Below are 24,776 nucleotides of genomic sequence, written 5' to 3'. Positions count from 1 at the left end.
TGAGATAGAATTCTGTCTCAAAGACAGGATACATTCCTGACTGTCCTAGAGTGCTCGCTCTAGCTCTCGCTCTCTCTCCCTCCCTTCCTCCCCCTCCACTTCGCCCTCCCCCTTCCTCCCCACTCCCCTCTCTCTCTGGCTTGTGGATCATATGTATGCTCTCAGCTACTGAGTTCCCTCCTTTCTGATGACTATAGCTTGTGTCAACTAACAGCAGCAACAACAACAAAAAGCCTCACTAACACAGACTCCCATTTTTCTGTAGTGCACACCAGAGTCGTGCACTACTGTGCTAGATTTTATGTGGGTTCTGAGGATCTGAACTTTAGTAGTTGGACTTGTATGAACAGTGTTTTCCAAATTCCCTAACAGCTCTATCCCTTTAAAAGTAGTGTCTTCTGTCCACTATTTTTTATTTAATTTTGGCAATTTAATAGACGTTTGAAATGTTCTGTTATGCTTGTGTTTGTCTGTGGGCCACCTATGTGCACATGTATCTTCTGAGGTCAGGCAAGGGCATTGGATCCCCTGGGACTGGAATTACAGCCAGCTGCTCACAGCCTTGTGAGTGCTAGGAATCAAAGCCCATTTTCTAGAAATATACCCAGTGTTCTTAACTACTGAGCCATCTCTCCAGCATCCCATCACTCATTTCTCTGTGAAAGTAGGTCGTTTCCTTTTAACTCTGGTATATTTATCGTGCCTTTTAATTTTTATGTAAAAAAGTAAAATTCTGAGAACTTTCAGAATGGGCGGACACTAAGATCTTCTGGTTTACGCTTCTGTCCTGGATTACGCTTATAGCATCCTATTTGAGATTTGTCTATTTTCTATTTGATGGTCCCCAAGGACAACCTTAACATTTTCCACATTACCCATCTCCATGTTTCATTTTTCGTTTCTCCTTAGTCTATCAATCAACAAACTTCTCCTCGAGCATTTGCCAGACCAAAGCACCATGTTGAAAATATGTGTGGAAACAAAGTAAATGTCCAATAATGGATGAATGAATAGCCAAACTGTAGAGCAGGAGATATAGTCCAGTTGGTACAGTGCTTAACTAGCATGCATTAAACCCTGGTTCTAGCTCAACATCCCATAAGCCAGATGTGGTGGCATATTCCCGTAATACCAGGAGTCAAGAAGTAGAGACAAGATGATAAGTCCCAGAATCAGCTTCCCAGTGGGTTCAATGAGTTCCAGCTTCGAATTCCTAAGTCCCTGTCTCAAAAAATAACGTGCATGTGGATTCATGTGTGAGTGCATGCTTGTGTGTGTGTGTGTATTTGTATGTGCATTTGTGTGTGTATGCACGTTTTTGTGTTCACATACACCATAGGGAACATATGTTGGTTAGAGGACAACTTGTAGAAGTGGTTTACTCCTACCATGTGAGGCCTGGCTCTCCAACTTAGGAATCCAGGATTGATGAAAACCATCTTTACCTACTGATCTGCGTTCTCAGCCTCAAAACTATTCTGAGCTATTAGTATTAATATTGTACAGGGGTAGGCTGTTTTTAGATGGAAAAAATACTAAATCTTCATTTTCTTCAGTGTCCAACTTAAAATGTTTCACTTACAAAGGCAAAGAACAGACCATAGTATTACTACTACCAGAGGCTATGATTTCCCATCCATAGAAATCAAAAATAGTTGCATATCCATTGTACATCACGCGTGTGTAGTGCTTGTGTGTATGTGTATTATCATCTGTGTGTGTGTGTGTGTGTGTGTGTGTGTAGACGCCAGAAGTTGTTTTATAGATCATGTACTATCTTACCTCTGGAAACATGGTTCCCTCACTGAACACATGGTTAGAATGGCTGACCAGAAAGCTCTGGTGATCCAACCTCAGTACCCTCCCTTCCATCTGGGTGCTTGTCTCCAGACTCCACCTCCTGCCTACGATGAGAGAGTCTTGTGGTAGCATGCCAGGTTTTATTTGTTTGTTTCTTTTTTTTTTTAAACATGGGTGCTGCCATGCTTGCATTTTTTTTTATTGGAGATCTGAACCCAGGCCCTCATACATCAGGAACATTCCTGACTGATGCAGCTCTCCTGCCCTAGAAATAATTCACAGTTTTATGTCACATTACTGCTCTTTTGATTATCTTTAACTATATTCCCATCTATCATTCTGAAGTTATCACAGTTATCAAAGCTGCATCTAGAATCCTATTTTTTTATATTAACCAGGCACTTCTATAATTTTCTACTTTGTACATCTTAAAGTCTGCACTTCAGTATAATTGATTTCCTTTGTAATCGTCTGTGTTTTATCTAAGAATACCATTTTGACAAGGTGTTCCTAAGCTTCCCTATACTGTCATAATGATGTGTGGCACAAAATAGGAAAAAAATGTTATAAGCAGCCTGATCTAGATTTTGTACCATTACCAGCTTTACAAATCTGTGACACAAAGGTGTGTGAGTTTTAATGAATCTGATTTCCCCCTGTGAGGAGAAGCTAACAAAATTAAGTATTGATGATATGAAATGAACTTGCCTACAACTCCCTTGGAAATATTGATTTGAACCTAACTAGACTCTACGTGCTTAAAGGGGAGCTACTTACAGTCCAGGTGTGCTGTATCTTCTCTTTCTAGCTCAGTTTTCTGATATATTAAATGAGAGTGATGGTAGCATCAAACTCAGAAGGTTGTTGGGATAATTCATTTGGATGATGCTATATAAAGCACTTAGCTTAATACATGGCTCATAAGCCAGGCGTGGTGGTGCATGCCTTTAATCCCAGCACTCTGGAGGCAGAGGCAGGCGGATTTCTGAGTTTGAGGCCAGCCTCGTCTACAAAGTGAGTTCCAGGACAGCTAGGCTATACAGAGAAACCCTGTGTCGAAAAAACAAAACAAAACAAAACAAACCCACAAACATGGCTCATGATGGTCCTTCGAAATTCCAGCTATAATAATGTTATACTAAGGTCACCAATTTCCTTCTTGGTGCCCCACAGTATAAATGCAGCCTTTCAACATATTAGGCAGTAAGTCATTGGATGCATATATGCCTCTGTACAATCTTCTTAAAACAGATGTTGTAACTTTGTAAATATTTGACAAGCCTTCATTTAAAAAGTCACCTAATGGATAAGAATATAAGCTCTAAAGTTAGAAAATTGTTTAAGTTCAAACCCTGACTCCATCAGGGATTCTTTGTGTAACCTGAGAGCATATTTAATTTATCCAAGTTTGCATCATCACCTAAATCATACCTATTTCATAGTACTATTGTGAGAAATTAAATAATAGTGTATGCACATACATATAGATGTGTGCATTTGTGCTCATAGTTAGTATCCAATAAATGATATTTATCCTTTTCTTAATGGTTATCTAAAGCAAGGTAGATTTGTGAGACAGATAGATTTGTGGTTCGCTGATTTTAGCCAGGGTCTCTTATATAGTCCAAAGTCACTTTGAGTGTGGGATTGCAGATGTAAGGCACCACACTAGGCTCAGGACAAATTTTTCTTTAATGTTTTTTTTACACTGGGCCCCCTAAGATGTGGGTTCTAAATCTCTTCCAACTCTCGATTTTTATCTCTCATATTTTATCCTCCAGTAACACAAAACTCGTTTGAAATTCACACAGGATCCCAACATACTATTTTCATACATAGACCTCACTCCACTGGTCCCTGGGCTTTAAGGATTCTACTTACGGATTTTGTGTTTTATGATGGTGCAAAAGTCAATATGTATTCGGTAGAAACTCTACTTCACATTTAGGATTTGCATGATGGGCAGCTCCCAGTAAGCCATATGACTAGGACACATATGACTAGGACACATATGACTAGGAGGGTCATATGGACTCCTGTGTTGCTAAACTCTGGTGCTCAGTGAACTACGTAGAAAATTTCATTTTTTTTAACTTATGATATTTTCAGTTCATGGTGGATTCATTAAGATGTATCTATACTAGAGACACAGCTGGGGGGTGGGGTACTGATTAGTTCATACTGTTGTTCCTCCTATAGGGTTGCAGACACCTTTAGCTCCTTGGGTGCTTTCTCTAGCTTCTCCATTGGGGGCCCTGTGTTCCATCCAATAGCTGACTGTGGGCATCCACTTCTGTGTTTGCCAGGCTCATATGCCCAGTGCAGGGGAATGCCAGGGCCAGGAAGCAGGAGTGGGTGAGTTGGGAAGCAGGTCGGGGGTGGAGGGTGGGGGTGGGGAGGATATAGGGAGCTTTAGGGATAGCATTTGAAATGTAAATGAAGAAAATATCTAATAAAAATGCCTTCAAAAAAGATGTATCCATACTGTAATCCAAGCAAGGAGAATGTGTGGACTGTCCTTCCATTCCCAAGTAAAGCCTCCTCCACCTTCTCTAGCACATACTTTTGCCTGCCCACAAATCAGTAAGTGTCTACCTCTTACCACTTGTAGTGGTAAGCTTGGGTTTTATTTCTTGGACTTTTTAAAGGTGCTCAATTGGACCTAGAGCTTTTTTCATGTTAGCCACGTACTCCACCATTGAACTCTATCCTCAACCCTTAACACACATGCCTGTGCAGTCATACGACAGAGAGAATGACTCATGTACCTGTGATCCTCCTGCCTTAGTCTCCCAAAACCCTGGGGTTTCAGGCTCAGCTTGACGTGGAGTATGTTGTTTGTCTGTATGTCTCTTTTCCCAGCTAGATTAGGAGTTCGTGGCAGCAGCTTTGGAGTGTATCTTATTTTTCTCTGAATTTCCATTAACGCTGGACCTGGCACAGAACACGTGTACAGTAAATGGCTGTTGAATTACTCTAAGAAGTAGATGTGTTTCTTTTTTGCCCCACCCAAAAAGCCACCATCTTTGTCTGCTAGTGCCCCAGGCCCCTGCATTCTGAATCTATGCAAGACCATTTGCTTGGAATCTCTCCATCCACTACAGTGTATGACAGTAAAGCAAGGCTTCACAGAGGAGAGCCCAGGAGGCCCTGTCCAGTCAGCCTTCCCTCACGAGGTATGCAGTCTGTCAACACAGGCTGGACTTGTATGCACAGAAATGGCGGCTCTCTGAACTCTATCTCTGTACTATTTAGATTTTTCTGTGTCCCAACTTTATTTGCTCTTGATCAGTCTTGATATGTTGGGCAAATCTGTCCCGAATTATTAACAATACTTCTTGAGAGCAAGGACTACACAACAGGGAAATGTCAAGGGGACAAAAATCTTGAATTTAATGGTGCCAAATGTCAAGAAGAAAATACTTCCACCAGGGCCTCATCCCAAGGTTACACAAAGATAAGAGGGCTCAGGCAAACATAGAAGCAAAAGGTCTAGCTGTTCCCAAAACGCAAATAAACATTTATGGAACTAATATATTTTATTATAAGAGTTAACATAAAATAATTATAAACAAGAAGGAAAATAATAAACACTGTAATTAAAAAACAATTCAGAAGGCTATAAATCTACACAATGCAGATGAAATTTTATATTCTACTACCTCCTCTGGCTTTTATCCAAGAACATTTAAAAAAAAAGAAGAAGGAAATACAAGAAAAATGACGTGATGGGCTTTTAAGAGAAAAAAATAGAAGTTTCATAGTCTATGGGGATGTATATATACTCGGGTATAGTGCTTTACGCAATAGCCACAATCCTCTTTCATCCTGGGCCTTGGGATCCTCTCAGGAACTGGAGATACAGCACGATTTGGGGTCTCTAGCCACTATAGCACAGAGTACTGCCTTCCCCAGTTACCCATATTTTGGGCCTCATGTAACAGTTGCAAAGAGTGGGAAACAGGAATTAGTTGGCTGCACTTTGCTCCTAATTAATTTCAGGGGTGGCTTGAAGGCTCGTTTTATGTGGCTTGTGTTTTTTGAGACAATCTCACTGTTTAGTTCAGCCTGGCCTGACACAAACAAGCCTGCTTCCGCTTTGCGAGTAGCTGGGATCTTGGGGTGCGCTCTGCCACAGTAGTCTAGGAAATTTCAAACGTATTTAAGTCACATTTATCAGGGTTCAGGCAACTGGAACTTCAGCTTTCTTAAAACTGAGCAACTCTTGCCCCGGCTTGGAGTCCCAGTGGATTCTTCCACCAGGAGGCACCTGTAGTGTCCCGCTGAGCGGCGGAACCTTACACGGGAACAGAAAATAGTTCAGGTTTTGGGCAGAAGATGGCAGCATATACTGCTGTATTTCAAATGCCCTGGGTTCTTGAATGAAGCAAATGAAGGGGGCGGAGGGGGGTTGTAAAGGAGTAGGAATAAATAGAAATTTATTTGGGTTTTATATAAAAACCCCCTGAATATTGTGAACGGGTTTTCATTTGTCCAAGACTCAAAAACTGCTCAAATGCTCCGCATTCGACATGTTCTAAGTTCTGAGACATTCTAAAAAAGCTGTCTTACATGGTCACCTTGCGCGTCCCCGCAGCTCAGACAGCAGGGGCATCACCCCAGGGCACCAGGCTGGCCCCTATATGTGCCCTTTCACTATACCTCCGCCCCGGGTTTATTCTCCCAGATCCCTCCGCCGCCATTACGGGACAGACGCATCACTCCCCTTCTCACTCTGCGTGCGTGCGGGCTGCTGGGCAAGTCTCTCGAGGGGTCGACGGAGCCGGTTTACCTGAAGTGGCAGGTAGGGGGCTTTGGGACGCGAGGGGACAGCTTTCTGGGGTCGGGGCGCATGGAGAGAGCAGCCAAGCTGAGTGAGGAGAAAGAGGGGCGCTAAGGTGAGGTGCGGGGAGAGAAATCAAGGAGGGAAATAAGAGGGGAGGGGGTCAAGGCGCGAACGGAGAAATGGAGGCGAGGGCCGGCCAGAAATGGAGGGGCGCGGCGACACACGGGAAGGGGACAAGGTGGGGGAAAGTAAGGAGTGACCCGGCCCAACATGGGAAGAAACTTAGAAAAAGACGCCCGGTGCCCAAAATAGCGGGAAGAGCGGGAGACGCGCGGCGAGGGAGGAGAGGCAAGGCCCGGGGGAGCCCGCAGCGCGGACAGCGGGGGACCGGGAGTGATGGCGTCGAAGGGGACTCGGGGCTGAGACCCGGGGTGGGGAGCGAAACAGAGCTCAAGAGGAGGGGGCGGAGGTGACAAGTGAGGAGGAGCGGGCTCGGGCCGCTGGGGACTCGGTTCTTGGGAGTTTGGAGTTGGGGCATTTCTCAGGTGCTTGTGTTTTCTGGCACTTTCTGGGGGGTGGCGCCGCCGCCGCCACAGCCACCGCCGAGGCCTCGACACTTGGGTCTCTTGGCGCTTCCCAAAAAGAAAAAGAAAAAAAAGGAAAAAAAAAAAAAAAGAAAAGCCGGGCTGCATGGCGGGGCGGGCGGGCGGCGGTTTAAAGGGCCGCTCTCGGACGGCCGCCCGCTGACTCGGTGGCTCTCGACAGGGCCGCGAACGCCGGCGCTCCGGGGGACACCCCCCTCAGCGAGCGGTGGCGGTGGCGGCAGCGGCCCCGGCGGCGACCTTTGGCCCACTCGGGAGAGCCCTCGAGACCCCGTGCGGTGAGGGGGCGGGGGCGCTGCGTGAGTCTCAGGCGCGGTGGGGGCGGGGAGACGGGCGGACAGATAACTGCCGCCGGCCGGCCAGGGCCGGACAGGAGAGGAGCGAGCGGCTCCGCGGGGGACACCAGACGACAGCGGGAGGCGCGCGCTGCTGGACGTCCCGGCCATTCAGGCGGTGAGCGCCAAAGCCACCCAGCGCTGCTGAGGCGCGCGTCGCGGGGGAGCCGCTTGAGGCGGGCTCCTCAGGAGCACGGGCGTGCGAGTGAGCGGCCGGCGGGCGGGCGGGCGGTGTGGGGAGCGGAGGGAGGAGAACTCCGCGCGCCAGGGGGCCCCCTCAAGCTCCGGCCGGGGAGGCGGCGGCGAGTGGCAGAGGCGGCGGCGGCGGCGGCGGCGGCGGCAGCGCGTCCTCCGCCTGCCCCTCGGGGCTCATTTACATGCTGTCACGGCCCCGGCGCGGACTCCTGAGCTCGCGGCTAGCTCACACGCTCGCCCTTGGGCCACCGGCCGCGGCCGCCGGCGCCGCCACCGCTCGAGCCGCGGAACCCCGCGAGCCGGGAGAAGCGGGGCTGCCGCCGCCGAAGGGCGCGCGCGCTGCGGCTCTCTCTCGCTCTCTCGCTCCCTGGCCGCCCGCCCGCCCTTCCTGCCGCCTCGCACGCAGGTCCGGCCGGAGCCACGCGCGCACTTGGGAAAGTTGGGAGTGCGTTCGGGGTGGGGGGGGGGCGTGGGGGGGGGACGCACGGGGATCCTCCGGGGGAGGGGACGGGGAAGAGGGGGGCCGCCGCGGCTGCCGGAGCAGGGGGAGGAGGAGGAGGAGGAAGTGAGCCCGCAGGAGCCGCTGGGAGCTGTTTGTCCAGCTGTTTCTATTCGCACCCCGAGCGCTCCAACCAGAAGGGGGCCCGAGCCGACCCGCGGCGGGCACGGCTTTTTTTTTTTCTTTTTCTTTTTTTTTTTCTTTTCTTTTTTCTTTTCTTTTTTTTTTTTTTTTAAGGCGCTAATTTCTCCAACTTTGCCCGCAGCTTGTTTTTCCGGGCACCCTGGAGTCCCAAAAGGCTAGCTCCGCAGGTGCGCACCTGCCGGCCGCCCCCGACCTCCCTGAGCAGGCCGCCGCCGCCGCTGCCTCCAAGCCGGAGAAGATGGCCCAGCCCAAGACCGAGTGCCGCTCACCTGTTGGCCTCGACTGCTGCAACTGCTGCCTCGACCTGGCCAACCGCTGCGAGCTCCAGAAGGAGAAGAGCGGGGAGAGCCCGGGCAGCCCCTTCGTGAGCAACTTTCGGCAGCTGCAGGAGAAGCTCGTCTTCGAGAACCTCAACACTGACAAGCTGAACAACATAATGCGCCAGGATTCCATGGAGCCCGTGGTGCGCGACCCCTGCTACCTGATCAATGAGGGCATCTGCAACCGCAACATAGACCAGACCATGCTCTCCATTCTACTTTTCTTCCACAGGTGGGTGGCTGGCCAGAAGGACCTCGAAAGTGGCCCTACGGGATCTTTTCCTCTGACAGGGTGTGGGGTGGGGTGTGGGGGGGAGACACACCAGCAAATTCCCAGGGGACATGGGGGTGGGGGGGCTCCTAGGCTGTCATGAATAGGAGACCTCTTAGCTAGCTAGAGCCTACCAGAGCTCACAGCATTCTAGCATCTGTAAGTGTGTTTTTTGAATGGAGCCTGGAAAGGCTTGCAAACCCCGGGGCCCACAAAATGGGATGACTCCATATGGGTTGAAAGTAACTGTACGTGCACCCTACATTTTCTGTAGTCCTTCAGACAGTTCTGCCATGGGCTTCTCTTGGAATTTGAGTTCCACCCAACTCAGTGGGACTGAAACTAGAAGGACTGGAAGTAACTTCAAGTTACTCAGTGGCACTGGCAATTGACTAGTCAGTCGTTCACAAATCAGGCTTCAGATGGGGGTTGATCAGGGGAGAGGGATGGGGAAAAAGGTCAGAAGCCTGTGAGACTCAAGGTAGGGAGGAGCCCATCTACTCTAGATTATGGCCCTCCATTCTGATGCAAAGCAACCCCAGAAAACTTAGTTTAGGATTATCACTTTGAGCACGTCAAGACCTCAGAATGGCAGGAGAGTGGATGAATCCATTTCCATGTAGCCTCTGTGTTGGAGTGTGTTTCAGATTTTCTGGAAACTGAAGGTAAGAATGGGAAAGGGGGAGAAAATAAACACAGTGGAAATGCTCAGGGCAACTGTTACAACATCCCCAACAATGAGATACTCTGGTGTTAGTGACTTAGAACTCAGATAATTTAGGGGCAAGAACTTCAGGAAACCCTATGGGTTTTATGTTCTTTGAGACTGTGTGTGTGTGTGTGTGTGTGTGTGTGTGTGTGTGTGTGTGTATACACAAGCTCGAACATGTATATGCATGCATACGAGCATGTGTCTGCATGTGTGTGTGTGCATGTTGGGGTGGATTTTTTTTTTCTTGCTTAATGACACCAGTTATGTAAGAGCGACATCCCTGCTGTGGGAGACCTGGGTGGTAGTGCAAGTTATGCTTCTATCTTTTTGTATGAGCCTGAGCAAGTTACGGGACCTCAGTGCTCCCTGTACAGTGCCTGTACAGTGCATTCTATCTCTCAGATTCTAGGTCTTGGGCAGGTAGTGTGCCCAATGTGATGGGAAATGCTGAGCACTCATTCATTACGTGCATGGCAGTGAAACTCAAATAGGACATTGTAAAAGGCTATCCAGACATGCAGGAGGCACTCTTCATAACTATCAAGAGTGTCTCCCAGACAAATCTACTTTCCTCACTCCAGCCCCGTTGATTTCCTGGTGGGGACAAGCAAGGCTTAATGTTATATCGAGATGTATCTCTGAGGCATAGTCAATACCATTGAAGCATTTTTCACGTACCTCATGATAGACATCAAATTATTTCATGGCCTAAAATAAAGCCAAGCTATAGATAGAACAGGTTTCAAGAGAATTTTCCTTTTTGGTAAAATATTACTACAAGTGTATTCAGCCCACAGACACTGAAATCGTGAAAAGCACAATCCTTAATGGGTGTGGAATGATCTGCTTGCTGGCACAGCTCAGTTGGAAAGTGGCAAAGGTGGGGGAGAGGGGAGAAACCTGGAGAGAACCTTTGTATTTGCTTCTAACTGGGAAAGCAGGGACTCCTCTCAGACTTTTGGTGGAGCGAGAGGATGATTTCGGTTTCTAGGCCTTAGGAGGATCTAACCTAAGTGAGTGAAGTGGGAGGCTGAGTTTTGCAGAAGAGTTCGCATTGTGTCACACCTCTGGAGTATCCTGATTGTTTGGGGTTCTTGAAAGACCTTTTGTCATCTACTTCAGTTTTGGATACCTGGTTCTTGACAAAGCCTAGAAACATTACTTAATAGGAATATTAAAGGCACTGTATAAGGGAAGAGAACAAACTAGGGGGTATGCACCTCCCAATGACTCCTGTGACCAGAACAACTCAGTGTGCTATGCTACTATCTCAGAACAAGCTAGAAGGCTACCAGGCTTCACTGACAGAAGGGAGTGACATAATAATAATTACAGCAGGACACACCACTCTTTCCTTAGTTGGTATTGGAGATCCAAAATTCAGTTTAAGCTTTGCACATGTTCTTTGCAAACTGCAAGGCTACAATGACATGTTCTTTGCAAACTAGAAGACTGTTATTGCTGGCTATAGGCCTTCTCCAATCTCTAGGTTGAACAGCCTGCTATATGAACATTTCCTTTGTTGCTTTGTTTGATTCCATGGGTTTCTACCTATGTAATCCAGCCATAATTTTTATTCCTATTCCAATTCACAAAAAGACATTGCAGGTCTCTGATTGAGTGTGTTTCCCATTTTAAGTTTTCAAGGCCACATCTATTGGAGAAGCCAATCTTCCAGCCCTTGTCTTGTAGCCTGCTTTTTCTTCTGCTATTTCAAGGCCTCTAGCATTCTTGGGAAGAAGACATGTCCTGTTCTTGATTTATATTTGTTAATCTGTTTTGATCTGTCCCTATCTCCCAGCTTAGGCCTTGATTTTCTTGGAAGACAGCATGTAAGAAATCTGAGGGTAGACTTGGGTTTAATTTGCTTGGGTTCTTTTTGGCCTCTACTTATGCAGCCAGTATTCGGCACAGGTGGTTGTTCTGGTGATTACAAATAACCACTTCATTGTTGGTATACGCGGAGGTAAAGATGTCACAACTTAACATTTTTTTAAATGTTTTAAAGTTTTTGTTGAGGGGTGTGTGCACATGCACACATTCACACAATTGTGCAGATACTCATGGAAGCCAGAAGAGAATATCAGAACCCGTTGAGTTACAGGTGGTTGTGAGCTTCCCGATGTGGGTGCTAGGAACCAAACCCTGATCCTCTGCAAGAGCACCAAGAACTCTTAACTACTGAACCATCTCTTCAACCCCACATCTTTAATCATAGAAAATCCTTACTAGTGTTTAAATGTGGAATTTTCTTTTTCAGTTTTTTTGGGGGGGCGGGGGGGAGTTTGGAGACAGGGTTTCTCTGTATAGCCCTGGCTGTCATGGAACTCACTTTTGTAGGCCAGGCTAGCCTCGAACTCAGAAATCCACCTGCCTCTGCCTCCTGAGTGCTGGGATTAAAGGTATACGCCACCACCGCCCGGCTCTTTTTCAGTTTTAATCACATGTGGTAACTAATAGTATGGTAGAAGTTCAGATGGAGTGTTTGTACATATAGAAATCAGCAAGAATGAATATGCAGACTTTTGCTATATACCTCTAGACTATTGGGGAAAAAATGTATTTTTCAACAGCAAACCTTCAACCTTTTGTAATATAACCAATAACCATAGAGGATTTGGCTAACAATTCTTGTTCATTTATAGTGTATACCGAGAATAGCATCTGTTTAGTCTCATTTGGTATTTATAGCGACACAACAAAACTGGTGTTACACCGATATTTGTTTTTGTTTGAGACAGGGTTTCTCTGTGTAACAGCTCCCGCTGTTCTGGAACTCACTTCGTAGACCAGGCTGGCTTCAAACTAAAAATGTTCCACCTGCCTCTGTCTTTTGGGTGCTGGGATTAAAGCCACCAGGTCCTGCTTGCTTTTCATTTTTAAAAGAAGGGAGGGCTAGAGAGATGGTTCAGTGGTTAAAAGAGGTCTTGAGTTCAATTCTCAGCAACCACATGGTGGCTCACAACCATCTGTAATGAAATCTGATGCCCTCTTCTGGTGTGTCTGAAGACAGTGACAGTGTACTCACATACATAAAATAATCTTTTTTTTTTTAAAAAGGAAATTATTCTTGGGAATTTTAAGTAACTTGCCCTATGTCTCGCAATAAAGAGCAATATCAAAACTCCAACTGAGATCATACATTCTGGAGTCTATTGGATGTCTCTGATGAAAGAATTATTTCAAAAAACTAAAAACAAACAAATATATAAATAAATAAAAAACAAAACTAACACTAAAGAGGTGCTTAATCTTTAATCCCAGCACTCAGGAGGCAGAGGCAGGTGGATCTCTTGAGTTGCAGGCCAGCCTGGTCTAGAATGAGTTCCAGGACAGCCACACTGCACAGAAAAACCCTGTCTGGAAAAACAAACATACATACATACATACAAATGAAGCAAATAAAACTGATTCCAGAACCTTTGCAAATGGTAAAAATGTCCAATTATTCCATGGGACACAGGACTCTGATAATCAAACTGGGATAGTTTCAGGGAAACTGGGATGGTTGGTCACACTATTAGACTTAAATTCATTTATTTGACTATGCTTCTGAATACTAGAAAGTTTAGGAGGAAAGTAGAGTACGCTGGGAAATTAGCTGAATTTTTTCATTTTAATGCAGTGTTTTAAAAAATGAACTTCTTAAAATAAAAGTTTGTGTGAGCTTAATTACCTGAATTTTAAGGTCTAGAAAACTAACATGGTAACTGGCAATATTCTGTTTTTATGATTGCTGTTTTTATGATTGCTGTTTTTATAACCTCAGTTTTACTTCTAAGATTTTTTTTCCTTTGAGATAAAGTTTCATACTACAGACCAAGATGGCTTGGACCTCAGACTAATCTTGGCTGTCCTGGAACTCAGTATAGCCCAAGTTTGTCTTTAACTCAAGGTAATCCTTCCAACTCTGCCCTTCAAGTGCTGGGATAACAGTTATGAGCCACCACACCTGACTAAATCAACCTTTGGGCCCAGAGCATATCTTCTCAGTGTCATCTCAAATACTCTGAGTCTTAATTCTCTTAAGTTCCAAAATTTTTTTCTAGGATTCTACCTGTAAGCTGACTTGCCTCCAAAAGGTTCTCACACAAAATTTCAGAAAATAATATGAAATATTTCTATAGCTTGATAAGCTGTTATACACTAGCATGAAGGAGGAGTTAGATTTAGAGATCAGGCTGGGTTTTTTTTTTAAAGAAAATTTTCATAATATTTAAAATTCAACTCTGTCCTTGTACTGTCTGAAACTCCCCTCTTAAAACATCACTGGCATCTAGACTGCACTGTGAGAAACCCTGAACCCTGTGATTGCAACCCTTTGTCAATTAATTTACCATTTGATTTCAAGGACAGAATTCTTTGTCATAGAGAGGTTTTGAGTTTCTATGTGGTTAAGCCTGTCATTCTTTGCCTTTGTGATTTTTGTTTTTGGTATCATGCTTCGAAAGTTCTTCCTTAGCCCAAAGTAAATTAACTATTTCCCAAGTGTCTAGTAGTCTGACAAAGAATAGGCACTCTTGGATTAAGTGACAACCTCCATTAAAAAATACAAATGCATTTGAAAACTTAACATTCAGGGTTTGGATACCTCATGAGAACCCTACTATACCAAAAAAAAAAAATCCTTGTCATTTTGCCAAGGAACAGATGTGAATTGCATGTGCTGGCAGGCTAGTATATTGAGGCCAGTCCATATGCTGATGAGTAAGCTTAGTGCCCTGCTAACCCCAACCATTACCTGAGTAGGTCTGTGATATATATATATGGTATGGGTGTGCATACACATGTATTTTATGTGTATAGTGGTTCAATATTTGTTAAATTTTACCATTTTTAGCCATTGTTCTCACTAAGTGGTTACATCCCATTCTCTTGAATCTCCAGCTTTTGATAACCTGGTACTTTCTTTCTCTATAGATTTGCCTATTCTTGCTATTTCATATAAGTGGAATTGTGCAATATATGATCCTTTGCGTTCATCTTCTTTCACTCACGTTTTCAAGATTTATCTATGTTGTAACGTGTTGTAACAGTACTTCACTTCTTTTTATGACTGAAAAATATTCCATTTTATTGCTGTAGCGCATTTTGTTTATGCATTCATCTATCAAGAGACATGGATTGCTTCTACTTTGTGTGGCCATTGTGAGGAATGCTGCTGTGAGTACTATACAAGCTTGTGCTCCAGTAACTGTCTGCAATTATTTGGGGGTATATACCTGGGAATGGCATTCTTCACCTATTTTTCATCAAAAAATTTGACCATTTAGAGCCATTATTTGTCATTTATTTCCTTGTGTGGAATTGTTTCTCATCTCTGGTGACACAGTAATATAGTTCATAGAAAGTAGAATTCAATAAGAATGTAACACAGAAAAGCCAAGTTTACAGAATCAAAGTGGAGAAACAGTGCTGGATTCACGAAAGACCAGGTTAGGTGAGGTGCTGCAATGTGGGGCACTAAGCAACAAGAGAGCACAAGCAGTGTACGTGGAAGGTTTAGCTCTTAAAGAGGTTCAGAATGGGGCATTGATTTTATTTTCTTGTCAGTTTAGTCTGGAGAGGACCCATGTGAGCCCATACCTTAGAAGATAACTCTTTCCAGGGTGACCTTATTTTCCCTCCCTGTCTGAAGAGGTAGTTAACACCCTTGCTTATATTTTTACTTCCAGATAAACTGGCAAGCTCTCAATTCCAGGTAGTGTTGGCTTCTTTCCAGACTCACTCCTGAAGGCCAAGACGTCTAAATAAATGGAGATGGATATGTCTGGCCAAGGTTTCCAGGGTCTCTGGGCCACCTAAATGATGGAGCACAGCAAAATACTAGCCCCCGACTGTGAATTGCTTCAGAGGGATGAGGTCGTCTATGTTTGTATGTGGTGGTAGCCATTGGACTGTGTTTGCTCATTGTGAATCTGTTCCTACCTGAACTTTCTCCTCTTATGTAAGGCATCCCTCAAGATAACTGCAAAGCTGTAATCTGCCATGGCTGGCTGAGTTTACATAACAAATTGGTTGGTGTCATGCAATAGTCTTTTGAGCCCTTGAGAAACCAGTGTGCTGAAAGAGGCCAAAGCTTGGGCTCATTTGGAGGGGCACGTTGTGTGCTCAGTGTACTCAAGGGAGAGCATTCCATGACCACAAGGGTCAGAAAGATACTCTCCCATCCCAATGCCTGCAATAATGGGGCAAGGGTTAGGGCTTCGTTTTCTGCCAGAGCTTTGGAATTTCTCCATGGAATCACATAGGTTAGTGGGAGCCCCACAAAGAACTGAAGGCTAGAACCCAACTTTACCAGCTTCCTTCCAGTGAGGGCTCAGACTGCAAAAATGGCTTCTGGAAGTTACTGCTATCCATGCTGAATTAAGGAGTTGGAATAGGGATAAACTAGAAGAAGAAAGAAAGCTTTTGCAAATGTTATGCTAGAAAAGGGATGATTTTATCAGCAGGCAAGGTAAGTTCACTTGTACCTTCTGGCTAGAAATCATCCCCAAAGTAGCTATTGAACTTTTAGAAATGCCGTAAGAGGTGTAAAGTTCCAACCAACACAAAAGACGAAATGAGAAGTTTCCCAGCGTGCAAACACTAGTCCAAGAGAAAACAAGGTAATGTTCAGTAATGACCAAAGCATGTTAATTGCCTCCCTTTCTTGGGAATAACATTTTTTAGATAGATCAAGCCTGAAATCGGTCGCCTGCCTTTAACAAAGTATTGTAGTGACCTTCCTAAAAGGAAGAACTTGCTCATAAAAATAGCTGTGAGTATTCAATATACTTTTTTTGTCTTCACTTCAGAAAGGATGACGAGCAGCTGCTTGCAATGTAGGAGTCTGGTGGAGATTCCACTTTTCTAAGCTGTATAGGCCCGAAATTGGCTCTAACTATCCTTGAGGAAAAGGGACTGAGAAGTGAGAGGGAATGTGGATCCAGTGGCTGCATTGTAGCTTAGCCCCTTAGCACCTCTCCTACATTGCTGTTTAACCTCACTTTCCAAACTGGGCTGAGCCTATGCCAGCCTCAGGGCCCTGACTCATATCTCATGCAGTGACTTATGTAACAGTGCCAGGTTACTGAGGCATCAAGCTTCTGCTTGCTCAGTGGTGGGCTTCCCCCAGGGCCAGGCATTCAGAAGCCGTTTTCAGGTTTAAATGGAGCTCATACTTTCCAAGGAAAAGCTTGCTATTCCCTATGTGAGGCAAACATTTGGCTCAGAGTTATGTGCAGACTTCAAGGTGTGAGTCGAGTTAGTCCCACACTTAGAAGCAAATGTAAACAGACAGGCAAGCTGGAGTGGATTTGGTTTGACTGAAGTCATTTTGGAGGGGTACTGCTACTTTTTCTGAATAGTGCAGTACTAACAGAATGCTGTGAAGGGGCTTCAGAACAGGTCTCAGAAAAGCCTTTTTCCATCTTATTGACAGGCCAGGAACTTTCCTGGATACCCTAGTCTGATAGAAGGTGTACCCCAAGCTAGAGGAACCATTTAAAGAAAAGCCCTCGCGTGCCAGTTTCCCGTCCATTCCTCACAAAGTCTCAAAGTCCCCAGGTTTCCCTGATCGCACAGTGGGTTTCAGGTTTGTTGGTTTGTTTGTGTTTTGTTTTGTTTGGAAGTTTTCTTTTTGCCTATTTAGAAATTCACATTACCAGCTTGGCATCTCTGCCTTAGTAAAGTTAGGTTTGCTAGATTCTGACATTCTTCTTTTAAAAATAAGTCTATATACAACACATATATCCCCACCAATGTGATATTCCATTGGCTCAAAGTGTGTGACTAAGTCAGTAACTCCTCCTCTTTTCCTCCCTTGTGTTTGCCCCACCCTGTTCCACTGTGTTGCCACCAAGTAAGTGGCTCACAGTCTCAGGTTAGCTAAGGAGACTGCTCTATAGTCCAAGTAAAAGCGAGGGAAGCAGGGAAACGAGTTTTCTTTTTTTTTTTTTTCTTTTTTTTTTTTTTTTTAGTGGCTTGGAAATCAGTAGCAGCTGTGTCCAGAGATAGTACTCATGAGTACTTGGACAAGCCCAAAACCATTATCTCAGGACTCAAGAGAGCTAGGCACTCCAAGTTCTGAAGACACATCACAGCCAAAATCTAGGAAAATTATAAACCCTTACCACGATTTTAAACTCGTCCCTCTTCCCTCAGCCTTTTTGGCTCTTAGCTGGAAGGGGAAAGCATAAGAACTGCTGAGTTTTAAGACCACGTAATCTCCCTGCTCTCGTGCACAGAGAAATGAATAATGGTAGTATCTCATTTAGCCATGTATGGAGTGACCAAACACTTATATTAATCAGTCCATCATTTATTGACCAATGTCCTGCTATAACTGTGCTCTGAGTATGGATTTATTGAATTCCTAATTTCTCTGCAAGGCACCATAAAGGACACAGGGAGATCAGAAGCTAAGGCCAGGGTCTGAGGAGGAATTGAAGCTGTGGCCATGGGGAGTAAAGAAGCTGCCACCAAGGACTTGAGGCAAGGAAGTATTGCAGGCTTTGAGCCTCTAAAAGCTGAGTGGTGGCTATGTTCCTTGAGAGAAAGGTCTTAAGCTTAGTAGAGCGTGGGTTGTGCCAAAGCAAACTAGGAAGGGAGAGTCTCTTCATGGCGGCAGCTTCCAGCAGAGCCTTAACGAACGGGTTGGCTTTGGCAGGTGTTTCGTGGCTGGCTGGCTGGATGTAAGACTCTCTGGTTGGGAGAAGAGAGAAGAAACTTGCCAGCCCCACAGGGATCCTGGTAGGAAGGGGCTGGCCTGGGTGGGAAAACTTTTGTCTTCCTGGGCTGAAACCCAGAGTTAGCAAGCTTGAGGAACAAGAGAGAAAGGCTTGCTTTGGCATTCTCCCTCACTGTTCCTTTTTGCCTCAAAACAAGCTTAACCCCGATAACCCTCTCCTCGGGAGCTTGAATTATCCTTATGTAGATGAAGGCATCTAGAGAATGGGAGTAGGATGATACTTCTGTCTTATGGTCACTGGAACCAAGACGGTTGACTTAAATCATCCAGTACAGGGTAAGTCCCAGAAAGAGAACCTGGGGTGCAGCTTCATATCTGGATCTCAGCTTCCATTTCTACAAGGACCCTTTAGAAGCAGGGTGCTATTGTGAGTGTGTGCGTGTGTGTAAAATTTGCCTACGTCTTTCTGGGCAAAAGAGGCTGGCGGCCCAGTACAGTGTCATTTTAGGCTTGTTTACATCTCAGCAAACTCTTTTACAGATGCTTTCTAAATCAAGACCGTTGAACGGGTTAAGAAAAGTGGGAAACTTCAAGTTGGCAGGAAGGGGGAGGGAACTAAAGTAGCCAAAGGACCGACCAGCTTCAGGTCAGCTGAGAAAGTAAGCTGTTGCTCAAGGTCAGCATTTCACCTTTCTTTTCTAGTGTTCTCTATCTACCCCAGTAGAGTCTTGGACATCTGTGTCCATCATCCTTTCTTACAAGTGCTCTGAAGAAGTCACACTTAAGTTCATGAGATGATTCAGTCAACAAGAAATGCTCATTGCATATCTTTCATACTCTAGGCTCACTGAGCTAGACACTGAGGATACAATGGGAAATACATAAAAGCCATCCATGATCTTATCTGAGAGAGTTAGGCAGAAACAAGATGGTGTGATGGTAATGAATATATAAATTTCAAACTACCAAGAGGGAAGAGTATAACAAAGACTTCGAAGAAAGTGGTAACTGTGTTAAAGAAATGAATCTCTAGTATTGAAATACTCATTACCAGACACAGGCCAAAGGAAGACGTGCAGACAAAAGACTTTCTGGGAACCCTTCAAGTCATGCCATGCAAATAGTTTTCACACCCCTAGAAATATATCTAGGCCATGAGTGACCAGCAGGTCCAAAGCAGTAGGAATAACAATATTCTGACAAGGATAATAGATAAGTTTGAAGCCTATGAGGTAACTACCTTTTAATGTCATCCTTTGCTAAAAATAGTCCATGACAGTATGGAAATGTGTAAAGGCTAGCCCTGGGGACCAGGAATAAAGTGGGTATAGCCTGCGGGGAGGAAACTGGCTTTTGTAAATTATTTACTAAACAGAACAACGGCAAAAAAAAAAATCCACACCAAAAAAAAAAAACAAAACAAAATCAAAATAAACGAACGAACAACTGAGGAGAGGTCTTTTTTTCTCCCTCTTTTGAGAGAAGAGCCTTCTTATGAACTATGAATGATTCTTACTGTTCAGGTTTCACTCCTTTCTAGAGCCCAAGGTAATGTCAGATATTTGTCTAGGCTGAAAGAAATAATAACCTGGATGTAGAAGAGAAGCAGGGACTACAGTACTGAAGAGAGCACAGAAATTCATCAGAGGGTCACAAGTAGTTTTCCTTTGAGAGAAGTGATCTCATCACAGTGAAAAGGCAGATGACAGCTAAAAGGTCAGTGGGATTCAAGGGAAATCTGATTGTGAAGAGTCGGGATTGAGATATAGTACTTGCAGAGCCAACAAGAGGTAAACCTGGCTTGGAGGCACCTGTTGGCAAAGCTAAGGAACTAAGATCATTGATACATGGATTTAAGGGCAGGATAGTGGAGGATAATCAAGAGATGGAAGTTTGTTTTCAAATACAAGAAAAGTCACAACTCAGATATGTTGGCTAGCTGTTTCCCAGCCAGACTAGGGACAGAATAAGAGGAAAGAGGCCTATACTATAGCATGAACAACTGAGATTCGATAGAAAAGAGAACTTCCTGACTATATGCATCTAAAGAAGTTAGACAAAATGACCAAAAGGTATTATTTATAAAGTATGGGACAGATGGAGTGCTATCAGTGGATAGGGTGGGTTTAATAAAGGCCATGGCAGAAGGGGACAGACAGGGGAAGCAAAGAAGTTAGAAACAAGAACTTATATAGAAAAGGAAAGCACATGATACAGAATGCCAATGTGGCAGTTTCATAATTAAAAGGATAATGTTTGGCTGAAGTGATAGTTTGGCCATTAAAAGCTTGTACTGCTTTTGCAGAGAGAATCGGATTAAGTTCTCAGCACCCATGTTGGGCAGCTTGCAATGGCCTGTATCTTCAGTTTCAGGATAATCTGACAACTATGGGGTCCATAGGCCCCTTGATTCTCACACAAATCTGTAATTAAAAATAGTAAAACTAAATCTTTGTAAAAACAATTATATTTCCACTAGAGGCAAGTCATTACAGCTAGTATATGTTCCTGTGTGACTGAGTGGTATATGGGAATGAACTAAGGAACCATTAGGACCCCTTCCAGCATCTTCCAACCTTGTCTCCTAGCTAAAATAATAACAATGGATCACTCCTATTCTCTAAACTTAATGATTTGGGAGCTCATTATATTCTGAAGACAGTAGAATAAGATTGCCTATACCCAGGTGCTTGTGGAAAGAAGGAGACAGAATAAGCCATGCGAGATTACCTGCCACAGGAAACTTAAAACTTATTAGTACAGATAGTATCAAATAATAACTACACCTATGAATATATTGTTGTGCTTGATCACAAAAAAAGGCAGGAAGCTGGAGAACACAGCCTAAGAAGTCTTCACTGGGACTAGAGAAATCTCCCTTCTTAAGACCTACGTAGTAATTGCCAGTGACCCACTGTGAATGTGTCTTGGCCAAATTCGGTAGCAAGAAGATTAAAAAGAAAATCTAGTCACCATTAATGTCCTCAAAGGTGGATTTTGAATCTTCTACAGCTCACTGAAGCCTTGTAAAATAGCAGCAACCCTCTCCATGGAACTGGTCTCGCTGCCGAGATCACATAGTCTTGATTTAGCAGATCAAGAGTCTTGATTTGTCACAATGGCCTTGAAATTCTGTGTTTTGAAGAGTTCATTGCCTATCAGATGAGCAATATGAAGGTCAATTAAGTGATTAAAATACTAACATGTTGAAAAGGCTAGTCATGATGGCACATGCCTACAATCCCAGCCCTTGGGAGGTAGAGGCCTGAAGATCAGGCGTTCAAGGTCATGCTCATTTATTTATGTAATATATCTGGGACCAGCTTGGATTACATGAGACACTGGAAGCTGGCACCCCTTCCAAATAGCCTTGTCTCTAAAATTGCTATGTCCTCAAAGCTTTTTTAAGATTACCTTGTTTTGGCTGCATGGTGGGTCCAGTGCTAAAGGGCAGGTAGCTTAGTCCTAGAAATCTAAGGTCTTAGAGAGATTGGGCCACATTTTGCTGTTCTTTTATCTCTTTCTTGAAAAACTAATTGGTTCTGGACCTTCTGAAAAACTAATGGACTACTACTTGTTCAAAAGTAAACTACTAAGTGCTATGTCTTCAGGCATTGTGTGTTCATGAGACATAAGGGCTTCCCATACAATGGAAAGTCATCTAACATACTGTGAGCTTTACAGTTCTTCTAGAAGACCTTAGTGCCATTGTTTAGAAATTGGTGGCTGTATGACTAGGAAATTTAAGGGAGAAGACAGTCCCAGTATTCCTTCATTATCATTAGGCACATCATATGGTAATAGAACATCCTTGCCTCCCTTTCTCCCTAAATCCTTCTCTCCCTAGCTCCTTCCATCTGCTGTCAGTCACAATCCCTCTCCTGCCCAGAACTACAACTGAAATCCAATCTGTCAAGCTTTCTCTATCCCTCCCTTTTGCCTCTATGAGGGTGCTCACCCACCCACCCACCCTTTCCCACCCCACTCCTCCAGCATCCCCCTATGCTGGGGTATCAAACCTCCACAGGACCAATGACCTCCCCTCCCAGTTTTTATCAGAAATCAAAGCATACATAAGCACAGGGGTGCCTTCCTGACATTACTGCCAATTTAGGAAGGTGTTCATAGCACTATGAGGCTCCTGGGGATAGATAATGTCTTTGAGACCTGAACTTTCCAAGATTGGCTGATATTATCTTCTGTACCTTAGACAGAATATAGAGGCTTAGAACTGCAGAGACTTTCTCAATCATCTAGTATGACCCCTCCTACTATAAAGGAGAAATGTGAAGTCTCAAGTAGGGTGGGTACCCACCTCAAACTGAATAGCCAATTAGTGAGCAGCAGGATAAAGAAATTATGTCTCCTGATTCTCTGATCCAATGATCTTCCAACTTTTCATCTCTAGATGGCTGTGCACAGACCATCCCAGTAGGTACACAACATCTCCATGCCAGGAGACCAGTTTAAGGTCCACCAAATGCCAAAAACGTGTTTTTAAAATTTGATTTTATTTAATGGAATTGACCAGTGGTTTGGGTATTAGGGAGCCCCAGCCCTAGAATCCTACTTCTATTCAGGCTGAGGCTGCCTGCCACAGCCACAGTCGTGCAAAGGGGACAGAAAAGCTTGCTGTTCAGGTTGGAAAAGAAATCAGTTGCTGAAACATTGGTCTTTTTGAAAGTTCCAACCACAGGAGCTGGCTGGCAGAGCCTCTGTCTGGGTTCCCCAGGAGGATCTGGCCCTCCTCTTTAGTCTGGGAGTTAGTTTAGGAAACTGGCCCAACTTCCACAGAAGATCCTGAGGGCAGCACTTGCCTTAGGAGCTCCAGTCTTCCCTCAGAGCTCAAGAGCCCCCAAAGCCACTCAGGACTCAGGGCAGGGAACATCTCGCTGCTTCCACAGCAGAGCCAGCTTAGGCTGACCCTAAGGCTCCTTGAACACTTTTTGTTTGGAGTCTATTAAAGTGTTTCTAGTTGCCCTCACCCTATTCAGGAAGCTACGGGGAGAGAGTAAGAGGAGATAGAACAAGAGACAGGAGGAAAAAAACTCTAGCCAGGCAACCAAATCTTTGCTGTGCAACTGGGAAATGAAGGAGGAAATGCTGGAAGAACACCAGCTCATGGAGGAGCCCCAGCTCAGGGAGGACCCAGAGCCCGGGGAGGCACAATTTCTGGAAGAGTTACAGCTCGAGGTAGTAGAGAGTGGGTCAGAGTTGGATCCAGAAGATCTGGTTTCCAGTCCAGACTTTGCCACCAATCTGATGCTTGAGCTTGAGTAAGTAACTCCTGCCATTCTATGGACTGCTTTCCCTCATTGTACAGTTGGGGAGGGAGAGAGAAGATAGTCTGTATGCTCTCTTCCAATTCAGATGTTTGGGAAGAATAAACTTTCTTTGTGTAGGGTTGGGTTGTAGAAAAAGTTGAATCAGTTCCTATACACTCTGATGCCAGAAAGATAAGTTTAAGGAGCACAAGGGATTCACATCGGTAAGAGAGAGAAAACAGGTAATGAATGTGGGAGTTATGACCCCCAAAATACAGGCTTAACAGAATATTAGCTTTGATATTTTTAACTCAAAGAATTAGCCTTGAAGAAAGCTTATAAGTAGAGGGAAATAGGGTGTTTGAGGTCTCCTTGATGTATAGTTGCTAGTAAATCCCTCAATAAAATGTCTCCCAGTGGCACCATTCATCCTAAAATGCATATACTGAACCCGGATTGTGTTTCTTGTGCTTTTTTTCCTATGTAGCTTTGAAGGAATCCTCAGTTGAACAGGAGGGAAGTAATATTGGATATTTGTTCACATCCAGAACTGGCAAACCACAACTGTCACTAGACTCATATCATGTCTCTAGACTATATATCTAAAAGATATATAGATGATAGAGAGACAGACAAAGAGACAGTAATAGATAGATAGAGATACCCCTCTCCACAATGTGTGGCTGAGCTTGGGCTGCCAAAACCTTATCTGCTTTATGTGTGGTAGGTAGTGTTTGGGATATGGCACTGTGTTCAGATTCCTTCAATACTGGTCATCCTGGCCTGGGTTTTAAGGTAAGTGTCTATAGGGCATAAAAGTAGACATGTCACTATGATGAACTCCTCATCATGACAGGCATGATATTTTGAAGTTTCTAGTATATCAAGTTATTTACACTTTCTTCTACTGTCCTTATACCCACCAACATCTCCACTGCTGGGGAAATTGTAATGAAGGCAGTGAGTAGAACGGGAGCCTCCCTCAACTTGCCCAGCTACCTAACCACATCCCTAGAACCATTAATCACGTATTCTTTGAGCCCTGACTTTCACCTTTACACTTGCCTATAATTTTGCCTCGCCTTGGCTGAACTATTTCTTCAATAATTTCTTGATTGATATCTGGCCACTAGATTAATCTTAATAGATTTCTAAGATTAGAAAGGATATTATTTCC

At 44.4% G+C, this 24,776-nt stretch overlaps 1 protein-coding gene across 5 annotated transcripts in view; it reads left to right on the top strand.

Moving 5' to 3' along the window:
- Positions 1-6,518: 6,518 nt before the first annotated feature.
- Tsc22d3 (TSC22 domain family, member 3) overlaps positions 6,519-24,776 on the top strand; it is a 60,995-nt gene continuing 42,737 nt past the window's right edge. The window contains exons 1-2 of one of the 5 annotated variants that reach the window (NM_001077364.1): positions 6,519-6,604; positions 8,483-8,913. In NM_001077364.1, the coding sequence (NP_001070832.1) occupies positions 8,600-8,913 (314 nt within the window). In that variant the 5' untranslated portion in view covers positions 6,519-6,604; positions 8,483-8,599. Of the gene's footprint in view, positions 6,605-7,333; positions 7,729-7,819; positions 8,164-8,482; positions 8,914-24,776 lie in introns of those variants that run through there. The other 4 variants (XM_006528504.4, XM_006528499.4, XM_006528500.4 and 1 more) reach the window with 4 other exon arrangements.

This window comes from Mus musculus, chromosome X (assembly GCF_000001635.26).
Source record: "Mus musculus strain C57BL/6J chromosome X, GRCm38.p6 C57BL/6J".
Classification (NCBI taxonomy): Eukaryota; Metazoa; Chordata; class Mammalia; order Rodentia; family Muridae; genus Mus; species Mus musculus.
Note: the sequence above shows the minus strand (reverse complement) of the source record. Positions and strands in the feature narration are given on the sequence as shown.